Genomic DNA, 19925 nt, shown 5'->3' with positions numbered 1-19925 from the left:
CTTAAGCAATATCGTTGACTTTTAAGCTTAGAAACACTTCCCAACCACGCTTATTCTCTTGAATACTACCCTTCATCAGCTGCAATTTATAACCCTTGAGGGTACATGTGACTACTTCTACTCAATTTTGAGTCTAACTACATGTTCAAACCTAAATCAGAGTCACAAGGTGCCACACGTAAGATGAATGTACTAATCTTATGTTTCTATAGGAAATTCCATCTCAAGAATACTACTTCTTACCACTTTATTCAACTAACCTCAAGTTCAAATCAAGAAGCTTCAAGTGCATAATGTATTCATCCGTATGTTTTCAACATACTATTCAAGCCTATCACTATAACCACTTCATGGACTTCAAGGTAAATAACTCATCTAACAGTATTTTTCTTTCCTAATGTCTTTACAAGCGAAAATTTTCAAGGACTACACCAAAAGACATACCAAGACCTTTCTTCTAATTGATACAATAGATCGTTGACCTCCCTCCACTTTTATAACCTTAGGTAGAATAGCCATACCCCATTGTTCCCAGTAAAGGACAACTATCTTCTCACCTAAAATCATCATTCATCTTCTATTAAAACACTATCATAACATAGGAAGAATCACTGAAAGATTAGAATATGAGAATCTGAAATAAGAGAGAGATTATAAAATCATAGCTTATACTTATCATGATTTTGACACTCATAAATGGGGGTCTGAAGAGAAAAATATAGTAGGCATGAGTACGTCATGTACTTGAAGCATAACATACATAGAGAGTCATTCTAAGCATAGAACATGTCATAACCGTCCGTCACTACCATGGCTGAACGTAAGTAAGGTTTAGAATAAAAAAATCATAAGCAGGAGTTATTCAAGAAATTGATCTGAAAATATAGATAGCATATTGTGATTTCACTTATCACAAAAAATGTATCATGAGTTCACAAGACTAAGCATGCTGAGAAATCATGGGTTCATAAATCGTGAGTTGCATATCATAGAGCAAGAAGTCATAAATTTGTGGAGTAATATGGAGGTCGTTGTTTTGAAGCTATTTCTTTTTATTCTAGAATCTGAGAATGAATGTGAACTTGTATGAGGTGCATGAGTATGAGTCATGGGCACGATGTTAACACACAAAAGATAAGTAGAGTGTCTTAATGACTAAGATCTGAGGAATACTCTAGAGTAGAAATGAATTGTTATCTCACCATAACTCTTTTTAAAATGCATCACACTTTGATTCGCAAGACTTGATTTGGTCCTCCTCCCTATCATCTCCCCCTTAGACCAAGAACGACATTCCAAGTCCATGGGCCTATTTCATATTCTCTAAACTCAGCGATAATATATACATGAACACTTAACTTACCCGGACAAACTATAATTGGAAGATACTAGCCCCATTATAGGATATTCTTTTAAGAGCTACCACTCTTAACTTCTTTTAACTTCTATAATCATCATCACATAACATAAACTCTTATTCTAGCAAACATAACCATTTCCCATAGCACCTCATAATCTAATCTTTCTTGTTATTCTACTAACATCACACCTCTAAGTTCATATCCCTCTAAATCAATAGAGAATAAAGCTTCACTAAAAGACACAACACCGTATATCTCTAAATCCTCGATTCAACTTGTAAGAAAACCTAATAAGACATACTATACTTAGATTTCTCCACACCTAGATACTCATATATACTAACTAGGAACACATAACACTTAATAATCTTAGAATATCATGCAACCACATATTACTTTGGTTTATTTCTATCTTCCTAATGCTTAAGGATCTCATTTATCCAATGACTTAGTCACCACTCATTGTATCACCTACGGATCATATATATATATCATGTTTGCACCATGACACTTATTGAAAGTTAATAAACTTAAATTCTTACATACGCTATTTCAAGCCTACTAGATCAATTTCATAAAACTAGCATCACTAACCTAAAACTATTATTTATTTTCCATCCTAGTGATCATTCACATTTCAAACTTAACGTCTAGCACCAAGCATGCATAACAACCCAACTTTACATACTACTCTAGCTTAGCAGCTACTAGATAAAATTTGAGGAACATTAGTCCACTTAAATCTCATACGAATGATAGTCGATCTTAATCTTACCATTTATCTAATTACAATATATTAGCATATCCTTCTTTCCCTCATCACTACTACTTATCCATCCATACGTCTAAATTATATTCATAGCTCTATAAGAATGGTTCCTTTTCAAAATCACAAAGCAACACCTAGATCTATCAATCCCTAACCACTGACTTCTTCTCTACCTTCTACCACGCAAACTACTTTAACATACTACCCCTTAGTGGTTACCACCAGAAGACTTAACACCTCAATTCGAACATAATGGATACATTGCTTTTCTCTCTATGTATAAATATGCTACATTTTGATATTTCATTATCCCCACCTTCTAGCTACTACAATTCTAGATTTACACTCTTAATCTTGGATCATTCTACTACTTATAAATTATGAAATCTCAAAATCACATTATTTTTCGGGTGTTAATACTATTCAAAAATCTAGACACATGCTTTCTCCTTTCATGGATGTTCTATTTAATAAAAGATTACAGAGGAATTTGAATGCATATCATATTTTGGTTCAATAATACAATTCACATAAATAAAAATATAAGATTTTGAATTAAAGGGTTAAAGCACATTAATGGGCTCATCTCGAGCCCTTTGTGAGATATTTGAAATGCTAACGATTCTGTTTGAGAACATTTTATCGATAAGAACTGAGCTTTACTACTTCTATTACCTCGAAGATGAGAAATAGTTAGAGGTTTTAGAGAACCGCACGAATCTGCATATATTTCTTAGAAGATGGCTCTGTTGCACAATCTAGAGTATGAAAGAAGTTAAAGTATTTCCTAAATATCCCGTAGCCTCCTCCCTATAAGTGTGGCGCGCTTCGCACCCATAAAAAAGACTTTACTAGATGCATCTTTTTAGACATCCTAGGACACTTGAACCAAGTGCACTGATACCAAGTTTGTCATGATCCGAAACTATACCCTAGCCAAGACACATTACTTAGAACCACGTGTGGTCCCAAGCTGATCCTTAGCATAATACATTAAAGCATATCATAAGAAAACTATGCAGAAGCTGGAACATATGCATAAACAAGGTCTTATTAGAAAGATAACATATCCATAAAGACTGAAAACTAATGTCTGAAACAAGTCTCTAACATCTGAACTAAAAGAAATAAGTTTGTCGGGACATGACCCCGACTACCATTGCTTATTAAAAGAACTAACTAAAACTATTTCATGAAGTTCCCGAATAAGAAAGACTCACCAACTACTGACTGGGAATTGATGCAACCTCATTAGCCATGTGTTATACCCCGTACTTTTGTATCTTGAAAGACTTTTATACCTTGAGAGGTTTTTGAGTTCCTTGAAAGATTTTTAAGCTTCTTAAGCTTCTTGAAAGGTTCTTAAGCTTCTTAGAAGTTACCATGTGAGACGGATAATCTATAACGCTATCAAATAACTCTAAGGAAAGGAGAATGCAATACCCCATAGTAGAGAAGATTGGAAATAGAGTTATAAGAATTCGGAAGAAGTTGGAGACCGAATAATGAGTCGTAGGACTCGACTTATTTACGTAAGCTACCAACTTGGAAATATTACATACTTAAGCTACTTGAGTACATACCAAGCTTACGTAGTAAGGATTACATAGGTTCGTAAAGTAAGACGAGATTACGAATCCACGAGGGGGAAAAGAGAGTGCCAAGTGGCAGCATGAGAGAGTGACACGTGGCAACAGCTGGAGCAAGGGTGGTGGACCCCCCACACACATACCACGTGGCAGCCCGTGATTGGAGGAAGGGATGTGTTGGCCCAATGAGGGCTTAACACGTGTCACCACTTAGGGCTTGACATGTGTCACCACTTAAGAGATGACATGTGTCCCCTCCTAAAGTGGCCTATATATATATATATATATATATATATATATAATTTATGACTTTAAGTTCATCTTTATCATATAAGTCATCTTATCTCCAAGAAAGTTCTAGACAAAAAGAAGAGAAGAGAAACTTAAGCTAGAGAGAAGAAAGAGCTACGGTTTTGGGAGGAGAAAAAAGTAAGTTCTCCGTTTCCGTTCCATGAATTAATTATATGGGATATACCACAAAGGTATGAAGGTTTTATTAATATAAATGTATGGTTTGGATCAGCCCCAAAACGTTAATAAATAGCCCTGAAGTTTCAGCTACGCTAAAGGAAATTCCGAGGCGAGTTCCGGCAAGTTTTGGCGAGTTTCGGGTAAGGTAAAAAATTTTCTTTCGAACTGGAGTTTATGATGATGTTATGAGGTATATTAAATATATTGAATGAGGTTGTAAGTGGGAAAATTTCATAAGGACGCTTGACGTTAGAAACAAACTAAATTGAAGTCGTTATACTAGATCGAAGTCGAGTAGTGTGTTGTGATTGTGATGCTACTTTTGTAGCTGGTTTGATGGTGTGTTGCAGGGCTAGAAAGTGTTCTAAAAAGGGTGTGGTTGCTTCTGGTTTCAGTCACACGACCCCCCACCCTTTGGTATGGTTAAAGATTTTACAAAATAAAGATTAAAAACTCTATTTTGATATCGTAGTTTTAAGCTAGTGGTTTGGAGTTGTATTGAGTAATGTTGAAGTGATTTACTTGTATATATGCTGCTGGTTTTTATTGTTGGTATGGTTGTTGACATGGTGGCCTATTTGAAATCTCGGGGATGTTGAAGTTATAGGGGAGATGCTGCCCGATTTTCGGTAACTTAGGAACTAGTAATGAACTAGTCGAGGGAAATGGATAAGGAAATGACCTCTATGGAGACTTGGTTGTAGAGTTGGAATTGGAAAGTGAAAGCTCATTAGCCATAGTATTACTTACATGTTAAATAGGTTCAAGAGACGACGAGGCGAACGTATTAGGAGTAATCCGTAAGAGGTATGTAAAGCTAACCGTTCCTTCTTTTGGCATGTCTTTGGCATAAGTATGTAAAGCTAACCGTTCTTTCTCTTGACATGTTTTGATATAAGTATATAAAGCTAATCTTTCTTTTTGGCATGGTTTTTATGAAATAAGTATATGACTTTTATATGATTCCAATGAAGTTCCTATTCGTAGAGTCGCTAGGATGGCCAACTTCTTGGTTTTCCAAAAGATAGTTTATTGTGCCTAGATACGTGCATATGATTCCAAAAGTTTTATTTGGATATAACTCATAGTGATATTCAAAAGGTACTTGATACGACTCTTGTCTTGATTTTGAATAATAGCTTATTTTGTTAACTCTATCGAGTCTCAAAAATAATTTAAAGTGCATTTAGTTTCTCACTACTCCACTCGTGGATGCCTCAATGCTTCTTTCACCGAGCCCGAGTCAGGTTTTGTTATCGTGCGTACTTCTCTACATTGTTCATCGTGCCCCAACGTGAGGAGGAAGGTACGACCTATACATAGGTTTTGTGGAGTTATGATGTACCATGTACACATATGATATGATATGATCTGATATGACTATCTGATATGATATGATCTGTTACGGAGATATTTCCTACTCTAGAGTTATGATGTGTTGTGGAGCTAGTGACGGGGCGGCGACCACGATTTGTTCACCGAGTCCTATAATGGGGCCGGATATGGCATATGTTTTTCTACATACATTATCTGTGGTTATGAAAAACATTTTGATATTCTGGATATTTTGCTCATTTTTGCACCTTTTGTTCTGGTAATGGCTTTACCTAGTACAGTCCATGTTTTACATACTCGGTACATTTTCTGTACTGACCGCCTTTCTTTGGGGGCTGCGTTACATGCCTGCGGGTACATACGCTCAGTTTGCTGATCCGCTCGCTTAGGACATCCACCCTATTGGTTGGCAGTGCTCCTTTGTCCGGAGCCTTATTTTGGTACTAACTTTTCTGTTGTACATTTGTACATGTTGGTTAAGGGTACGAAAGGGCCCTGTCCCGTCATATGACTAGGCTATCGTCCTGTAGAGGTTTGTACACTTGTGATGTGGGTTATGTATATATGTTTTGGGCTTTGTGTTCCGTGATAGCCTTAACGGCCCTCTTGTGCTATATCTATTCTCATGCGCTCTCTAGCGATCCTTTTTTGATTTCTACTTTTGTTTATTCTTCTAACACGCTAAGTGGGGATAAGGGTACGTATGGGTGACCAACTCGGGCACCAGTCATGGCCTACGGAGTTGGATCATGACACCATGAGTCTTAGAATGAGTGTCAAAATCTACATCATCAAAGGATACATCGCAGAGAAAGTATGCGTCAGTACGTAAAATATACTGAGTATGAAAGGAAACACTATCATAATCATATAAATAACATATGGAGAAATAATGAAATAGGATTTCTAAAATCATAATCATAATAAGGAAACTGAAAGAAATAGTTGGAGTCCATGCATAAAAATCAGTTTAAAAGGATATTCTTTCAAAAGCATATACATCAAGGTGAGTCTAAATTGGTAGTCTTATATAATCATATTTATAATATAACATACTTAAAATGAACCATATAAGGTTAACAACATATAGTAAAAAGATGCATAAATTGGAGAGCTTTTTATAACCGACATACACCATGTGAGCTCATGACGTCCAACAGCTAACCTAGTTGGGCGGACTACCCTATACCTTGTCAGGGTATAAAACCATATCATATCTATGTGGATCCACTAGTTTGTGCTTCTCAAGGCCATATATTGTTGTCAGACAAAGCGGCGTACTCAAGTCCTACGGTGGCACGTAGTTATGAGACTTAGGGATTGCTACTAAAGGTCCACGGATGCTAACGAAAACCTTCATCCTTAAAGTCCACTTGGTGCTAAATAGTCCTCCCAAAATTACATAAATACGTATTAATGCTCATAAAAAACTGTCCATAAATCTGGATCATATGTGAGACTAAGATCAGAAGACATATCATAAATCATAAGTGAGATCAAGCACAAAAATCATATCTTGAATCATAAGTGTTGTGAGACAGTGCTCAAATATCTTTTTCATAAACATATCTTTACTTCTATGTATATGACTTTAAACATGAGACAATTTACTCGAAATCATGCATAACCTGTATATACTCAAAAATAGCTTTCATAACTTCATAACTAATCTTGACACATGCTTGAAGAATCATAACCATATAATAAAACATATAGTTCATAGTAATTCAGTGAGATGCATGATAAATCTTTCATAAAAATTCTAACTTCGCTTAAAAATCACAGTTTGAAGAAGATTAGGTAAAATTATAGATTTAAACATAATTCATCATATAATCAAAATACTTTAAGCATGAGAGTGGAATGAATACTCTCATTGAAGCCTTACATACCTTAGTGAAAAAGCTTGATGGAGAATCTTGGAAGATGAACCCTAGCCTTGGTGTTTTCTTGAAATTCTTGAGCATAGAAATTTTGAAGTGAATAAGAGGGTCAAATGATAAAAATTGATTTTCTATGTGTTTAAGACCTTTTGGATAACTCCCCAAGGGTTTTAGGACTAAAATACCCTCTTCAAAACTCAAATTCGGCCAAAATCACTATTCTATTGTCATCTGAGTGACGGACCATTGCTTGGGTGACGGGCCATCACCCAGACCGTCATATCTGGACCAAAAATCGACTATTCTTCCTAAGCATGATGGCTAAGTTTGACGGACCATCACGGGTCTGACGGTCGTCACTTTTTCCATCAGCCACTGACAGCTTTCAGCGTCTCTGGTAAAATGGTCATAACTTTTTATTCCGAACTCGAATTGATGCAAACTTGGTGGCGTTGGAAAGAAGACTCAAATAATTTTAATTGAATAGGTCATGGTCCACCTAAATCTTTATATCCTAAGAGATATGATCATTTTAAGTTGATCCTTATATAAACTTATGCGAAAACATAGTCGGTAGGAAAGCTTTGAACTTGATTTAGTGCTAGAGATTCCTTATGACCCTAACTCACATCTAATACACCTCAATTACTTAGGAATGAACCTTAACATGCATATACAACTTAGAAATCTTCAGGTTCGGGTCTATACTCATACGGAGGATGGTTTGAATCTTTGCTTAGAAATTGCGGGGCGTTACAATTACACACCTATTCTTGTTCAAAGTGTAATTAATACCACATTCGAAAGTAAAAACCAGTCACACAATCTAGAGTGGTGCACACACGCCTGCCAGATCTGTAAAAGCTTACACGTGTAATTTATTTATTTATTCCACTTTTTTCCCAACTATTTTTGCCTCTGTCTTCCCTTTTCTTCCTCCCCAGAATGGTGCCATTTTGTCTTTATGTTCTCTCTTCTTTCTCATCTGAATGACTCCATTTTCGACCATTTCTTTTTATTATAAAGAATACCAAACAATCAAGAATACAAAATCTCACAAAAGATCCACTTTTAGCAAATCAAACCAAAAAGGGCTAGTGAGTGTGTGAATATGCAAATCTATATGAATACCCAAATAGAAAAAAAAATCAATTTCTAGAATCTAATAGGTTGTGAAATTTGGGTTAAAGAAATCCTTTTTTTAGTAAATCACCTTGATATGATTAAGAGCCGGTTTGGATGGACTTATTTTAAGTAACTTATAAATTGAAAACTGCTTATAAGTTAAAAAAATAAGTAGGTGTAGCCCAACTTATTTTTTTTTTGTTTTATAAGTTGCTTTCAACTTATAAACCACTTAACATAAGTTCATCCAAACAAATCTAATTATTTATTAGGGTTTATTTTAAGTATAAAATGACTTTAAGTTGGTCAGTCAAATGCTCAAAAAAGCTAAAAACAGCTCATAAGTAACTTATAAGCCAATCCAAACGGGATCTAATTTTGTTGTGTAAAGTATGAGTCAAAGTAGTGAAAAATCTCTTGATAATGGTGAAATTGAGTGACAAATCATTGATTGTGATAAGAAAAAAAATGAAGAAGAAAAGGTCTGAAGGAGAATAAGAAAAGAAAAGCATGAAGAAGGAGAATAGAGGGGTTGGGGGTTAAAAAAAATTGACTTTATTTTTTATTCAAACGCGCCTATTTTATTTTTATATTTAATTTTATCTCCACGTCAGTTTTGGGGTGGTGTTAATTACAATTTGAACAAAAATAGGTGTGTAATAGATCACTACGATAGTTTAAACATGTAACTGATTTTTTCAGACAAATTCAGGGGTGAATTTATGTCTTTTCCCTTTGTATTTATATTATCATGTTCATATTGCGTGAATATTTCATCACTTGTTTGGTATTCCCTCAAAATATTATGTAGATATAAAATTGTGTGTTTTTTTTTACAAAATATAAATTTGTGGATCAATTTTTATATTTGAAAAATGTGAAATCATGATATGAAATTATCATATCAAGCTTTTTGCAGAATTTAGATTCTCAACTTGCATTTTCATTTCATGATTCAAATCCCGAGATGAAATTGCATGTCTGTCTACTAAAACTCTTTCTTTTGGACCAAAAATATGTAAATAAAATTGGGAGAAATATTAAGACAAATTTATAAAAATGACATCAAACTAATTTGTATGTGAACTATAACCAATTCTTTGAGATCTCAATCACAAATTTCTTTTTCTCAAACCAAAGCATTGGTAGCTAAGTAATGAATCATAGTAAAATCATCTTGTTATGACTTCTTCATTATTATACATCAATTCTATGAATACCAATACAACACTTCATGCACTCATATAACAACAATAGAAGAAAAAAAAAACAATCAAAATGAATTCCACAAGTTAATAGGTAACATACAAAGAACAATCACACAAATCTGTTAAATGGTCTCCTCCCACCAACAACAGCAGGCATCGAAACAGTTGAATCCACACTTATATGATCTGCCATGGATTCATGTTTATCGACTTCTTTCCGAGAAGTAGAATCCTTTCCAGAGCCTTTACTCCACTTAGATGACCAAATATTAGGAGTCAAAGGAAATGAAAATCTTTTCTTTGTGTCATTAGATTGTTTTTCTGGATTTCTCTCCTTAGGATTGCTATTTGCTCTGGCTTTAGCTTTAGCTGATGCAGTTTGTGACATGTAATGTGGTACTGAAAATGGAGGACAACTTGTGAGGCTATCATCGTCCTTTAATGGAAGATCAAAAGGGTAGTTAGAAGCACTAGCTCGAGCTCTCGAGTACTTCTTTAGACTTGAGTTGTTGTTTATTGGTGGTGTTCTACTTGGAGTATGCATCTGTTTTCCCCTTGTTGGAATTGCTGACTTGGTTGACATTGGTGTGACCGATGATTCATTGTTATCGTAATCAGAAATTATCCGTCTGAAAGTAACGTTGTTTAGAGGCGTTGGACTTGGTTTGTGTTCTGAAATCGCCCTTGGTGGTGTTAGTTTGATATCTTTCACAGCAGACGAACTTTTTTTAGCGTTTCCTGAAGGTAGTTGACGTTCTAACCAATTCCACCACCATGGAAAACCATTAGCTCCCACGTCCATAGCTGATTTTGGATCATTTTTCCATAGCTGATAAAAGAGGTAATTTAACAAAGATTAGCCAAAATATACTTAGCAAAGAGCAATAACAACAAACAACTATATATCAAAATCTTGAACACCAGTCGCTAGAGATACGTGGAGGCGGATGGACCATATGTTTGATGATCTCATCATATTTTCAACACGGAGCATAGATATATATGTGAAAAGTTACCAAGATAGAATTTCAAAATCGCAATAGAGAGGTCTTATTGTACCCGGTGAGAATATGCATATGCCATTGCTCTCTCCCTCTTGATGACTGCCTCCACTTTTTTCCGCAACCTTCCTTCTACTTCTTCTTTGGTCAGCAAACTATCATCCCAATTATCATTGTTACCTGCCTCACACTATACCAACATTGTTCACATCAAACATCAAACGAAAAATTTAAACAAATCAACTTGAACCAACAACTATAGTTCTTGAATGATGATTTCCGGAAACAAGAATGGTACAAATTATAAACCACTAAATAGGAATTAAACTCATGAAGATGGTCTAAACATACCAGCTGAGTCCATTTACTGATAGTGCTCTCAACATCCTTGTCGTTCCTGTATGCTTGGTGTTGAAGTGCCTGATTTTCCAACATTTGGATTCTCCTCGACTGAATTTGAGTTTGGACCCTAACAAGAAGTTGCATCTGCTTCATAGCATTTGCTGTTTGCTTTTTTACATTGCTACTTCTCACAACTCCTTGAAGTCTTACTAAACCCCTCAAAGCTCTAAAACTCCTCCTTGCCTGTGAAAACAGAAAACACTCAGATCGGAATGTAACATTGATTAACAATTGATAAACTCTCTGAGAACCAAAGAAAGGACAGTCAGAAAATGTTACATGTCTCCGCTTGACATAAGTGTTAATATCCGAATCTACTGAATTCACAGTATATTAAAACTTACCATGTAACCTCTGTAGGCTGCCTGTATCTTTGTTGCTGAAAGATTGAGAGTTGTCAAAGTTGGTTCTGGTCTATAAGCATAGCTGTTTTCTTTGCGATTACGACTCACATTAGGAGAAGATACCCTTGGAGGATGAACCCTAGGAGATATAGCTCTTGGAGAAGTAACTCTGTGAGAAGGAGCCTTAGGTGAAGTAAGGCGGCGAGAAGAAGCCTTAGGAGAGGCAATTCTTGGAGACGTAGCGCTAGGAGTGGTAAACCTATAAGAAGAAACCCGAGGAGAGACAGCTCCCGCGGGTAAAGTGAATCTTGGAGAAAGTAGTTTAAGTTCATCTGCTTCTCCAAGTATTTTCTCGATACTACTTGGCTCTCTAAAGAGAGGGATAAATGATTTGGTTTCTGCATGCTTCAGTTTTCCGCGACTCTTCTTTTCCTTAGCGCCTTTCTTCTCTGAATCCTGCAACAATCGTCGAATTGAGGTAAGTACTACATGATCCTTCAAGGCATATACACGTTACAGGACATATAATACTGAACTACTAATAAAGATGAGCTTAAATGTAGCGACATGGATAGTGAGATTTCATATAGTCGACTCCAACTTGCTCATGATGAGGCATAGTAGTAGTAGTAATTGTTGCAAATTCCACAGAACAAAAAATTATGTGAATAGTGCTCTCATTTCGTACAACTCGATTTCAAATAGATTTGAGAATTTTAAGTTGACTTTAATTGCTACATCATCTTCATTTTTTCTGTCATTAATTTGTTCACGAATCAACATCATCATTGACAATAAAATTAAAAAATTAAGGTGTTGGAAGATACTATTTAACAAAGGTGGAATATTGTCAGTTTTGGGCCAAGCTCGCAATGTTTATCCCAAAAGGCCGCACACATTATATGTAGTTTCCCTATTAATGTGAAACTTTGTTCGCTCCCAACAAAAGATAACCTCATTTTTTCCTCAAATGAAGTAGTATGATTTTTTGAAGAAAAAAAATAATGGCAGAGACTAGGAAATAGCCCTTGTGAAAGTGTGAAAATAAACTTACATTGGATAATTTCTCCTTGGAGGTGGGTGTAAACACCCTTTTGATGGCAGAAAACCAACTGCCTTTTTTCCCCATACTTCTAGCATTACTCTTTCACCCTAAAAAAATAGTACATTAACTTAATTTAACACATGCAGTTCAAAAGGCAACATTAAATGATATTAAAAGCAAGCATTATACACATAGAATTTGTATTATTTATTTTTTTGATAGGTAGAATTGGATTCTACTTCTTTTCATGTGAGAAAAAAAATACTCTGCATATCCTAAAAGATATTTAGACTGTGGACAAAGAGAGTTCATTCTCTTTATGAGAATTTCCGATTGGTGATACGAGTGGTTGTTGCAGATCCGTTTTTACTATGGAGAAACTCGTAATTTTCCTAGACTAATATTTATCGATTAAAATATTACAATCTATTAGTTGACAGAGTTATCTGGTACCGATTGCTGGTGAGCGGTGGCATTTATCTTATGAAAATAGTCGAAGTGTGCAAAAATTGGCTCGGACACCACGGTCACCACGGTCACAAAAAATAAAATAAAAAATACTAGTACAATCTAAAATTATGTTGAAACAGAATTGGCATGAAATCTACCCTGTGCAATACATAGATCGCACACCTAAATTATAATACTGAAAAGTGTTTGCCAAACATGATACTACTAAGTAAGAAGATGTTTCATTTAGAAAAAAGTTAAATCTACAAATTAAGCAAATTTAGTTGGTATAATATGGTGATAAAATAAATTTCAAATTATTCACCATGAAATTCATTTTTCAAAGAGAGTCAAGGAATGATAAAAATAACTCATGGGAATAAAATAAAATAAATATATTATATAGAAGAAAAACACTGACTAAGATGGGTGATGCAGAGAGAAAAATTTATTAGATTGAACTCAGAATACATTAGATGCTTTTTATGAATGTCAACTAAGTACCATAAGTAAATTGCTTCCGGTTGTTCAATCATTTGATAACCAGAGAAAGAAGGACGTCTATTTAGATTGGTTTCTTAGTAAAAGATAATGCAAGAAGCAAGGGCGTAGCAGTTGCGCGAAAGCCCTTGCGCCTTTAATTACTTGCTAAAAAGGATTAAACTTATATACCCGCAACGCAACGAACGGACTGATATAGAAAAATTAAAAAATCAATATGGCCTCACAATTTTAACATGCACACAAAGAGAAAGTGAGAAATACGGCCACCATACGGAAAACCAAAAAATGAAACTGCCACCCTATGGAAAACCAAAAAATGAAATCACCAAAGATTATGATGAAATGTGTCAATCTTTCCGTCCTTAACATGATTTTGAGCATAGAATACGAAAAACAAAATTGTGATAAGAAGCGTTTTTTTCTTTAATGGACCTTAGGGCTTAGTCGGCAATAAATCTGAATTAAGCAGGCCACTACGGACATTGAACACCGAGTAAGGAACCAAAAGATGGAAGAAACAGACAGAAAAACAACGCCGAAGAGAGTGAATCAGTTTTTAGTACAAAAAACAACAAAAGAGTAAGAAAAATAATTGAATTTCCCACAAACAACAACAACATATCTAGTGAATTTCCCACCAAAAATATTTTTTTAAAAAAAAAAGAAGAAGAAGAAAGATCCAATTATTGGGAAAAACACATCGAACACCGAATATGAGAAACCAAGAAGGAAAATCACCAAAGGTTGTGATAGAATTCGTAGAATCTTTCCATTCTTAACAAGAAGTCGGTTCTTTGAATATGAAAAAAACATTCTAGAGAAGAGAGTGTTCTTCGTGAATCCAAGTTAATCGAGTCCCATAAGAACATTGAACATGAGATGAGAAATAAAAAAAAAAATAGGAGAAAACAGACAAATACATAGAGATGAATTTCCCACCAAAAATCATTTTAAAAAAAGAAAGATGGAATTATGTACCTCAAATGTTGTTGTGAATCTTCCATATCATAAAGCTGCTAATAAAATCCAAAAGCAAATTGCAAATCAAGAAGAACTTAAGCCTTTTTGCCTCTCTACAATTCTCTCTCTTTCTTACTTCACTTTCAGTTTTTTTTGCTATACCATAATATTGGTCTCCTTTTTTAGGATTTTGATTCACCAACTACTATGAATCTTGTTTCAATTTTTTTTAAAAAAAAAATTGTTATATTTTTTTCACCTTTTTTTTTTCTTCTCCTTCTTTACTTTTCACCTTTTTTTGAGTTTTTAAACTTTCTCTTTTGATTTTAATGATGAAAGTATCTGCAAGGAATGACCAAATTTTTATTCAAATTGTCCCTTTTTATTTTTTATTTTAGAATAAGGATAATTTTTCCAATCTTTTTTTAGGTGGGGAAGGAAGTTGGCCACTTTATCACTCAATGGTCTTTTTTGGCGGGCCTCAACTAACTTTACTTGAATTGGAAGACTATTTTATGGTAATCTCTCTTTATTTTATTTAGTGTCTGATATTTATAATGAGATTTAATTAAATTTGAATTTGCGTATTGTAAATCTTATTTCGAAGGCGACACTTTTAATAAGAAGAATTTGAACTCGAAATCTTTGATTAATGGTAGAAGGATCTCAATCATTTTATTACAGTCTAGATATATAACAAAGGTAGTCTCTCTGTTCATTTCACTTTGTGTCTGATATTCACTTTGAAATTCAATTAAATTTGAATTCACATATTTCTATTTTGTGGGTGACACTTCTAATAATAATAAAAAATATTAAACTCAAAATGTCTGATTAATAGTAGAAGGATCTTAATTATTTTATTACGACCTAAGTTGATAACAAAGGTAATCTCTTTATTTATTTCGCTCTGTATCTGATATTCACATTGAAATCTAATTAAATTTGAATGCATGCATTTCTATTTTGAGAGCGACACTTCTAATAAGAATCTTTTAAGAAAAACAAGAATTTAAACTCAAAACGTCTGATTAATTTTAGAAGAATCTCAATTGTTTTATTACTATTAGGTTGATATCAAAGGTAATCCCACTACCTATTAATTGTTTTAAATTAATGATGATAAGTTTGGTTCTATATCCCTGTTTAAAGCCATTCGATTACTATTATTACTTTTCATTATTACGCTTGTGGGAAAATGACACTCATTTAGATTATTAAGTGGTATTATAAGATGAACAAGATTCTTTATCATTAATCAGAATAAATCTTGGGTTTGGATCATTAAAATAGAGAAATTCCTGGTAAGGAACGTCTTTTCTTTAATTAATGAACCTAATATATATAATGAATTTTGAACTAATTAGGGTATAACTATTTCCTTCCTCTTAAATTATTTGTGATTTTTAAAATAGTTATTTTAAATTATTTGTTATTTTATCAATTAAAAAAATTAATTAACGTTTTTTCATTGTATCATTAATACTCCTTCCGTTCACTTTTACTTGTCAAATATTTTTTAATTTGATTTCTACTTTTATTTTTCATTTTTGACAAATCAAGAAAGTGCAACTTTTTTCTATTATATCCTCAATTGATTTACACTGAGTTAATGTCTTTGTAAAATGTAGTGAATAAATATGTTTAGGATCCTATTAATTAATAGGGATAAAATGATAAACTAACTATATCAATTATTATTTTCTTAATAGATTTGTCAAGTCAAAATTTCATAAGTACATTTGAACGGAGGGAGTAGTACTCTTGAAGACTATAAATACCTTAACATAGTAAATATTTAATAGAAAGAGAGAATACATCTTAAAACATAAGTGAGAGTAAAATAATAATAAAATCTACATAATATATTTTTTAGAAATGTGAAAAAAATATAATAAAAAAAATTGAGACGAAGGAAGTACCAAATATTAGATGGTTAAACCTAAAAAAGCAAATACGGATTCGGATAAGAAGAGAAATTAGCATTTAATGATATTTAGTGTAATGATTTCTCTTGTGTTTCAACTTCTACTTTTATTATTCCCATTTCAATTAATTTGAATCCGTTTGATTGATATGGATATTAAAAAAAAGAATTTATATTCAGGAGCGGCTCAAACAAATTAGTAGTCTAAAGTCAAAATTAATTAGAGGTCTTTATATAATTTATTTCTTCTAAAAAAATCAATTGATAATATAACCTATTCTAAATTATCTTTCATGAGACACATTACTCCAAATATGTTAGTTTATTCTAATTACTTTTCATTTTAAAATATTAATTTATAACCTATTATTATTGAAAAATGAAACCCCTCAAATTTGGGGTATAAGACACATGTCTTTTTTATTAACACTGTTGAGTCCCCCCCCCCCCCTTTTATATTATATTGCTATAAAAAACAACATCTTTTTAAAGGCAATAGAAAATTTAAAGTTGAGTTGATTCTAAATATAATAGAATATCATCATTTTTAAAAGAAGCTACATTAAATAAAGGCTATAATTTAATAAATTAATTTTGAAAAAAAAAGGGCTTTTTTAAAAATTTCTTTCATTCGATGTTCGATATGTGTATTGGTGATTGACTAATTCTAATTCATTTTGTGTAGGTTTTTTTTTTTTTGGGGGGGGGGGGGGGATATAATTAGGGAACATTACGCGGATAAGCAAACATGTACTAATTAATTAGCTAACATAACTATAGTTTGAATTAATTATGTTTCGCGGCAAACATATAGCTGTAATTACAATTCGAGTTTTGTATAATTCGCGCGATTTATACAAACGTTGTGCGCGAATCGAATTATATAGCGAAATATACAAACATTGCAAATTGTATAGCGAATTATACAATTGTTGTGCATGAATTGTATAATAAAATATACAAACGTTATACAAAAACTGCGAATTGTATAGCGAATTATCCAAACGTATACAAATGCTGCGCAAATTATACAAACGTTGTTATAACTATAGCTACGAATTGTGATTAACAAACTATAGCTATGAAGAATAATTAAGATATTTTTGAATGGCTATATGCCAAAATTCTTCATATAATTAAATGTGTCCTCTCTTTTAACCATTTAACGTTTTTAATGAAGTGTCCGTACATTTTATTATGTTATTATGTTGTCAATATTTTTTCAAAAAATAATCTTGTTGCTTCCTCTTACTAATTCCAATGAATTAAAGTTTATTAACAATGGTAAAAATCAAAATTGTCCTCTAATTATCAAAAATAGAATTATTTTTTTCCTTCCGTCACCTTTTGCTCTAAAAATATTTTTGCCGTTTAACAACTGAACCATTTCTACCATATCTTTTAACGTTGAATCTTAAACTCTAATTCTTATCTAAATAGATTAATTAACATAGTTGAGGATAATTTTTACCCTTCATCAAATTTTAATCTTTCTCTTTTAAAATTTGTTTTTGTTTTTCTCTTTTCTCCTTCTCTTTTCATCGAGATTCTTTGATTCACCACCGACTCTCATCAAGGGTGTAGCTATATTGATTCAAGAATAATCATTCGAATATCCTTTATTGAAAATTTATATTATACATATAAAAAATAATATTATATATACAAATTAAAAAAATAAAAATATATATTAAAACTTTAAATATTTTTAAATAAAAATTTTAACTTCGCCAATTATATCTCACCATCTCCTCCAATATGCACTATCCAACCTCCAAATAAAAAGGAAAAAATTAATTAATGAAAAGAAATTGCATTAGGTTCATCCACCATAAAAGTTGGTCAACACCCATCATTGTAGATTTGTAGTGATAATCTTTTCTTTAATAATTAATACTGCTTTCACACTAATTTTTTTAAGTAACTTTCAAAAATAATAAAAATTTGAAACATAATTAGATTTCTTAGTTATAATTTGTTTAATTATATTTTATAACTATAGTTTCAGTTGTTATGTTAATTTTCATTTGTATATCTCATTAAATTATACAAATTGGATTTTCCCATTTGTATATTTCGCTGCATAAAATAAATTGGGCTTTTAAAGATTGTATATAAAAATACAAATTTGCTATAGAAATTTGTATATAAACCCCTAAATTCACTTTGTATAGAAATACAAACCTTTAGAGATTTGTATATTAGCCCTCACAGATATGTATATGAGCCCCGAAGTACATAAATACAAAAGAAAATATAAATTTATTTTAGAGATTTGTATATGAGCCCCCTAAATTTACTTCCAAATTTGTATATAAATCCCAAATTTGTATAATAGCAAATTTCATAAACTATAGTCGCGATTCATAATTATGTGAACAAAAACTATATTAAATAATATATTAATAATATTTATTAATTCGCGTAATTTTTTCTTATTAATCTTCAAATCCATATTCAATTAAATCAATTTTTTCTGGTACAAAAAGTGAAATCTTGCATGATTACTATATTCGATTTGCTTATTTTAATTTCGGGTATTAAAAACGACATCGTAAGGCTGCTTCAGGCAGTGTACCATCTTAAGAATTATTTCTTTCGTTCATTTTTGTTTATTCATTAAAATAAAAATAGATAATTTATTTATTTTTAAAATCTATTTTACTCTTATTATTAGGTACTAATCTTAAGAATTATTTCTTTCGTTCACTTTTATTTATTCATTATAATAAAAATAGATAATTTTTTGTTTATTCTTAAAATTTATTTTACTCTTCTTATTAGGTACTATTCATTTATCAACATATTTTTTTCAATATTAAATATTTATTATATTTAAAAGGTAATATCATAAATTTATTGTTTTATTTATTAATTCTCGAGGGATGTTCCAAGTAATTCATGGATGAGTAGAAATGGAGTAGATTTAGAGCTTGTTTGGCATTACTGCTAAACACGACTTACTTTTAGAAATACTTTTTAAAAATAACTTTTTAGAAAAGTGTTTTTGAAAAAAAAGTAATTTGTGTATGGTTAATTTATTTGAAAAGTATTTTTGATAAGCATAATGTATTTGATTAATCTTTTTTAAAAAGTGATTTTGAGAGTCAAATTACGATAAAGGACAAGTATCAATGCACTTTTATAATTAAGATTATTTTATAAAGAGAAATTATTTTAAATATCTATTATAAAATTTTTAACTAAATTTTTATTTTTATTAACTTAAAATATACATATTCAAATTTTCAATTAATATTATACATAGATAAATAAAAAAAATTAAATATTGATATAATATTAACATGATAATTATATAATTAAAAATATCAAGCAAAATAAGAGATATATTGATAAATATGTATATATGGCAATGATATTTTGGTCTGATAATTTTTTGCATTTTTAAGAAGCAAAATTTTTTATTTTTTTTTCAAATTTAGAAAAATTACTTCTGCTTTCATTTTTTTTATTTTATTTTATTAGCCAAACACCTTTATTTTTCAAAGAAAAGTTTTTTTTTTTTAATCATGTTTTATTCCCCCGTGACT

The 19925-nt window shown here is 31.9% G+C and overlaps 1 protein-coding gene across 1 annotated transcript; it reads right to left on the bottom strand.

Annotated features, from left to right (window-relative positions):
- Positions 1 to 9710: 9710 nt before the first annotated feature.
- LOC129888976 (protein IQ-DOMAIN 14-like) lies at positions 9711 to 14759 on the bottom strand. Its single transcript, XM_055964054.1, has 6 exons — positions 14466 to 14759; positions 12543 to 12640; positions 11489 to 11944; positions 11094 to 11327; positions 10801 to 10932; positions 9711 to 10570 (listed from the first exon to the last, which is right to left on the bottom strand). Exons 2-6 carry the CDS (start codon positions 12615 to 12617, stop codon positions 9851 to 9853), a joined length of 1617 nt encoding a protein of 538 aa, XP_055820029.1. The 5' UTR covers positions 12618 to 12640; positions 14466 to 14759; the 3' UTR covers positions 9711 to 9850.
- Positions 14760 to 19925: the final 5166 nt, after the last annotated feature.

This window comes from Solanum dulcamara, chromosome 5, assembly GCF_947179165.1.
Source record: "Solanum dulcamara chromosome 5, daSolDulc1.2, whole genome shotgun sequence".
In the NCBI taxonomy this organism is placed as follows: Eukaryota; Viridiplantae; Streptophyta; class Magnoliopsida; order Solanales; family Solanaceae; genus Solanum; species Solanum dulcamara.
The sequence above is the reverse complement of the archived record's forward strand: the minus strand, read 5'-3'. Positions and strand labels throughout refer to the sequence as shown.

Excerpts from the sequence above, each read along its gene's own strand:
- LOC129888976 (XM_055964054.1), bottom strand. The coding sequence starts at position 12,617 with ATGGGGAAAAAAGGCAGTTGGTTTTCTGCCATCAAAAGGGTGTTTACA. Across the intron at positions 11,945-12,542 it reads CCAAGGAGAAATTATCCAAT|GATTCAGAGAAGAAAGGCGC; the intron begins GTAAGTTTATTT and ends CGATTGTTGCAG. Across the intron at positions 11,328-11,488 it reads CAGCCTACAGAGGTTACATG|GCAAGGAGGAGTTTTAGAGC; the intron begins GTAAGTTTTAAT and ends CTGTTTTCACAG.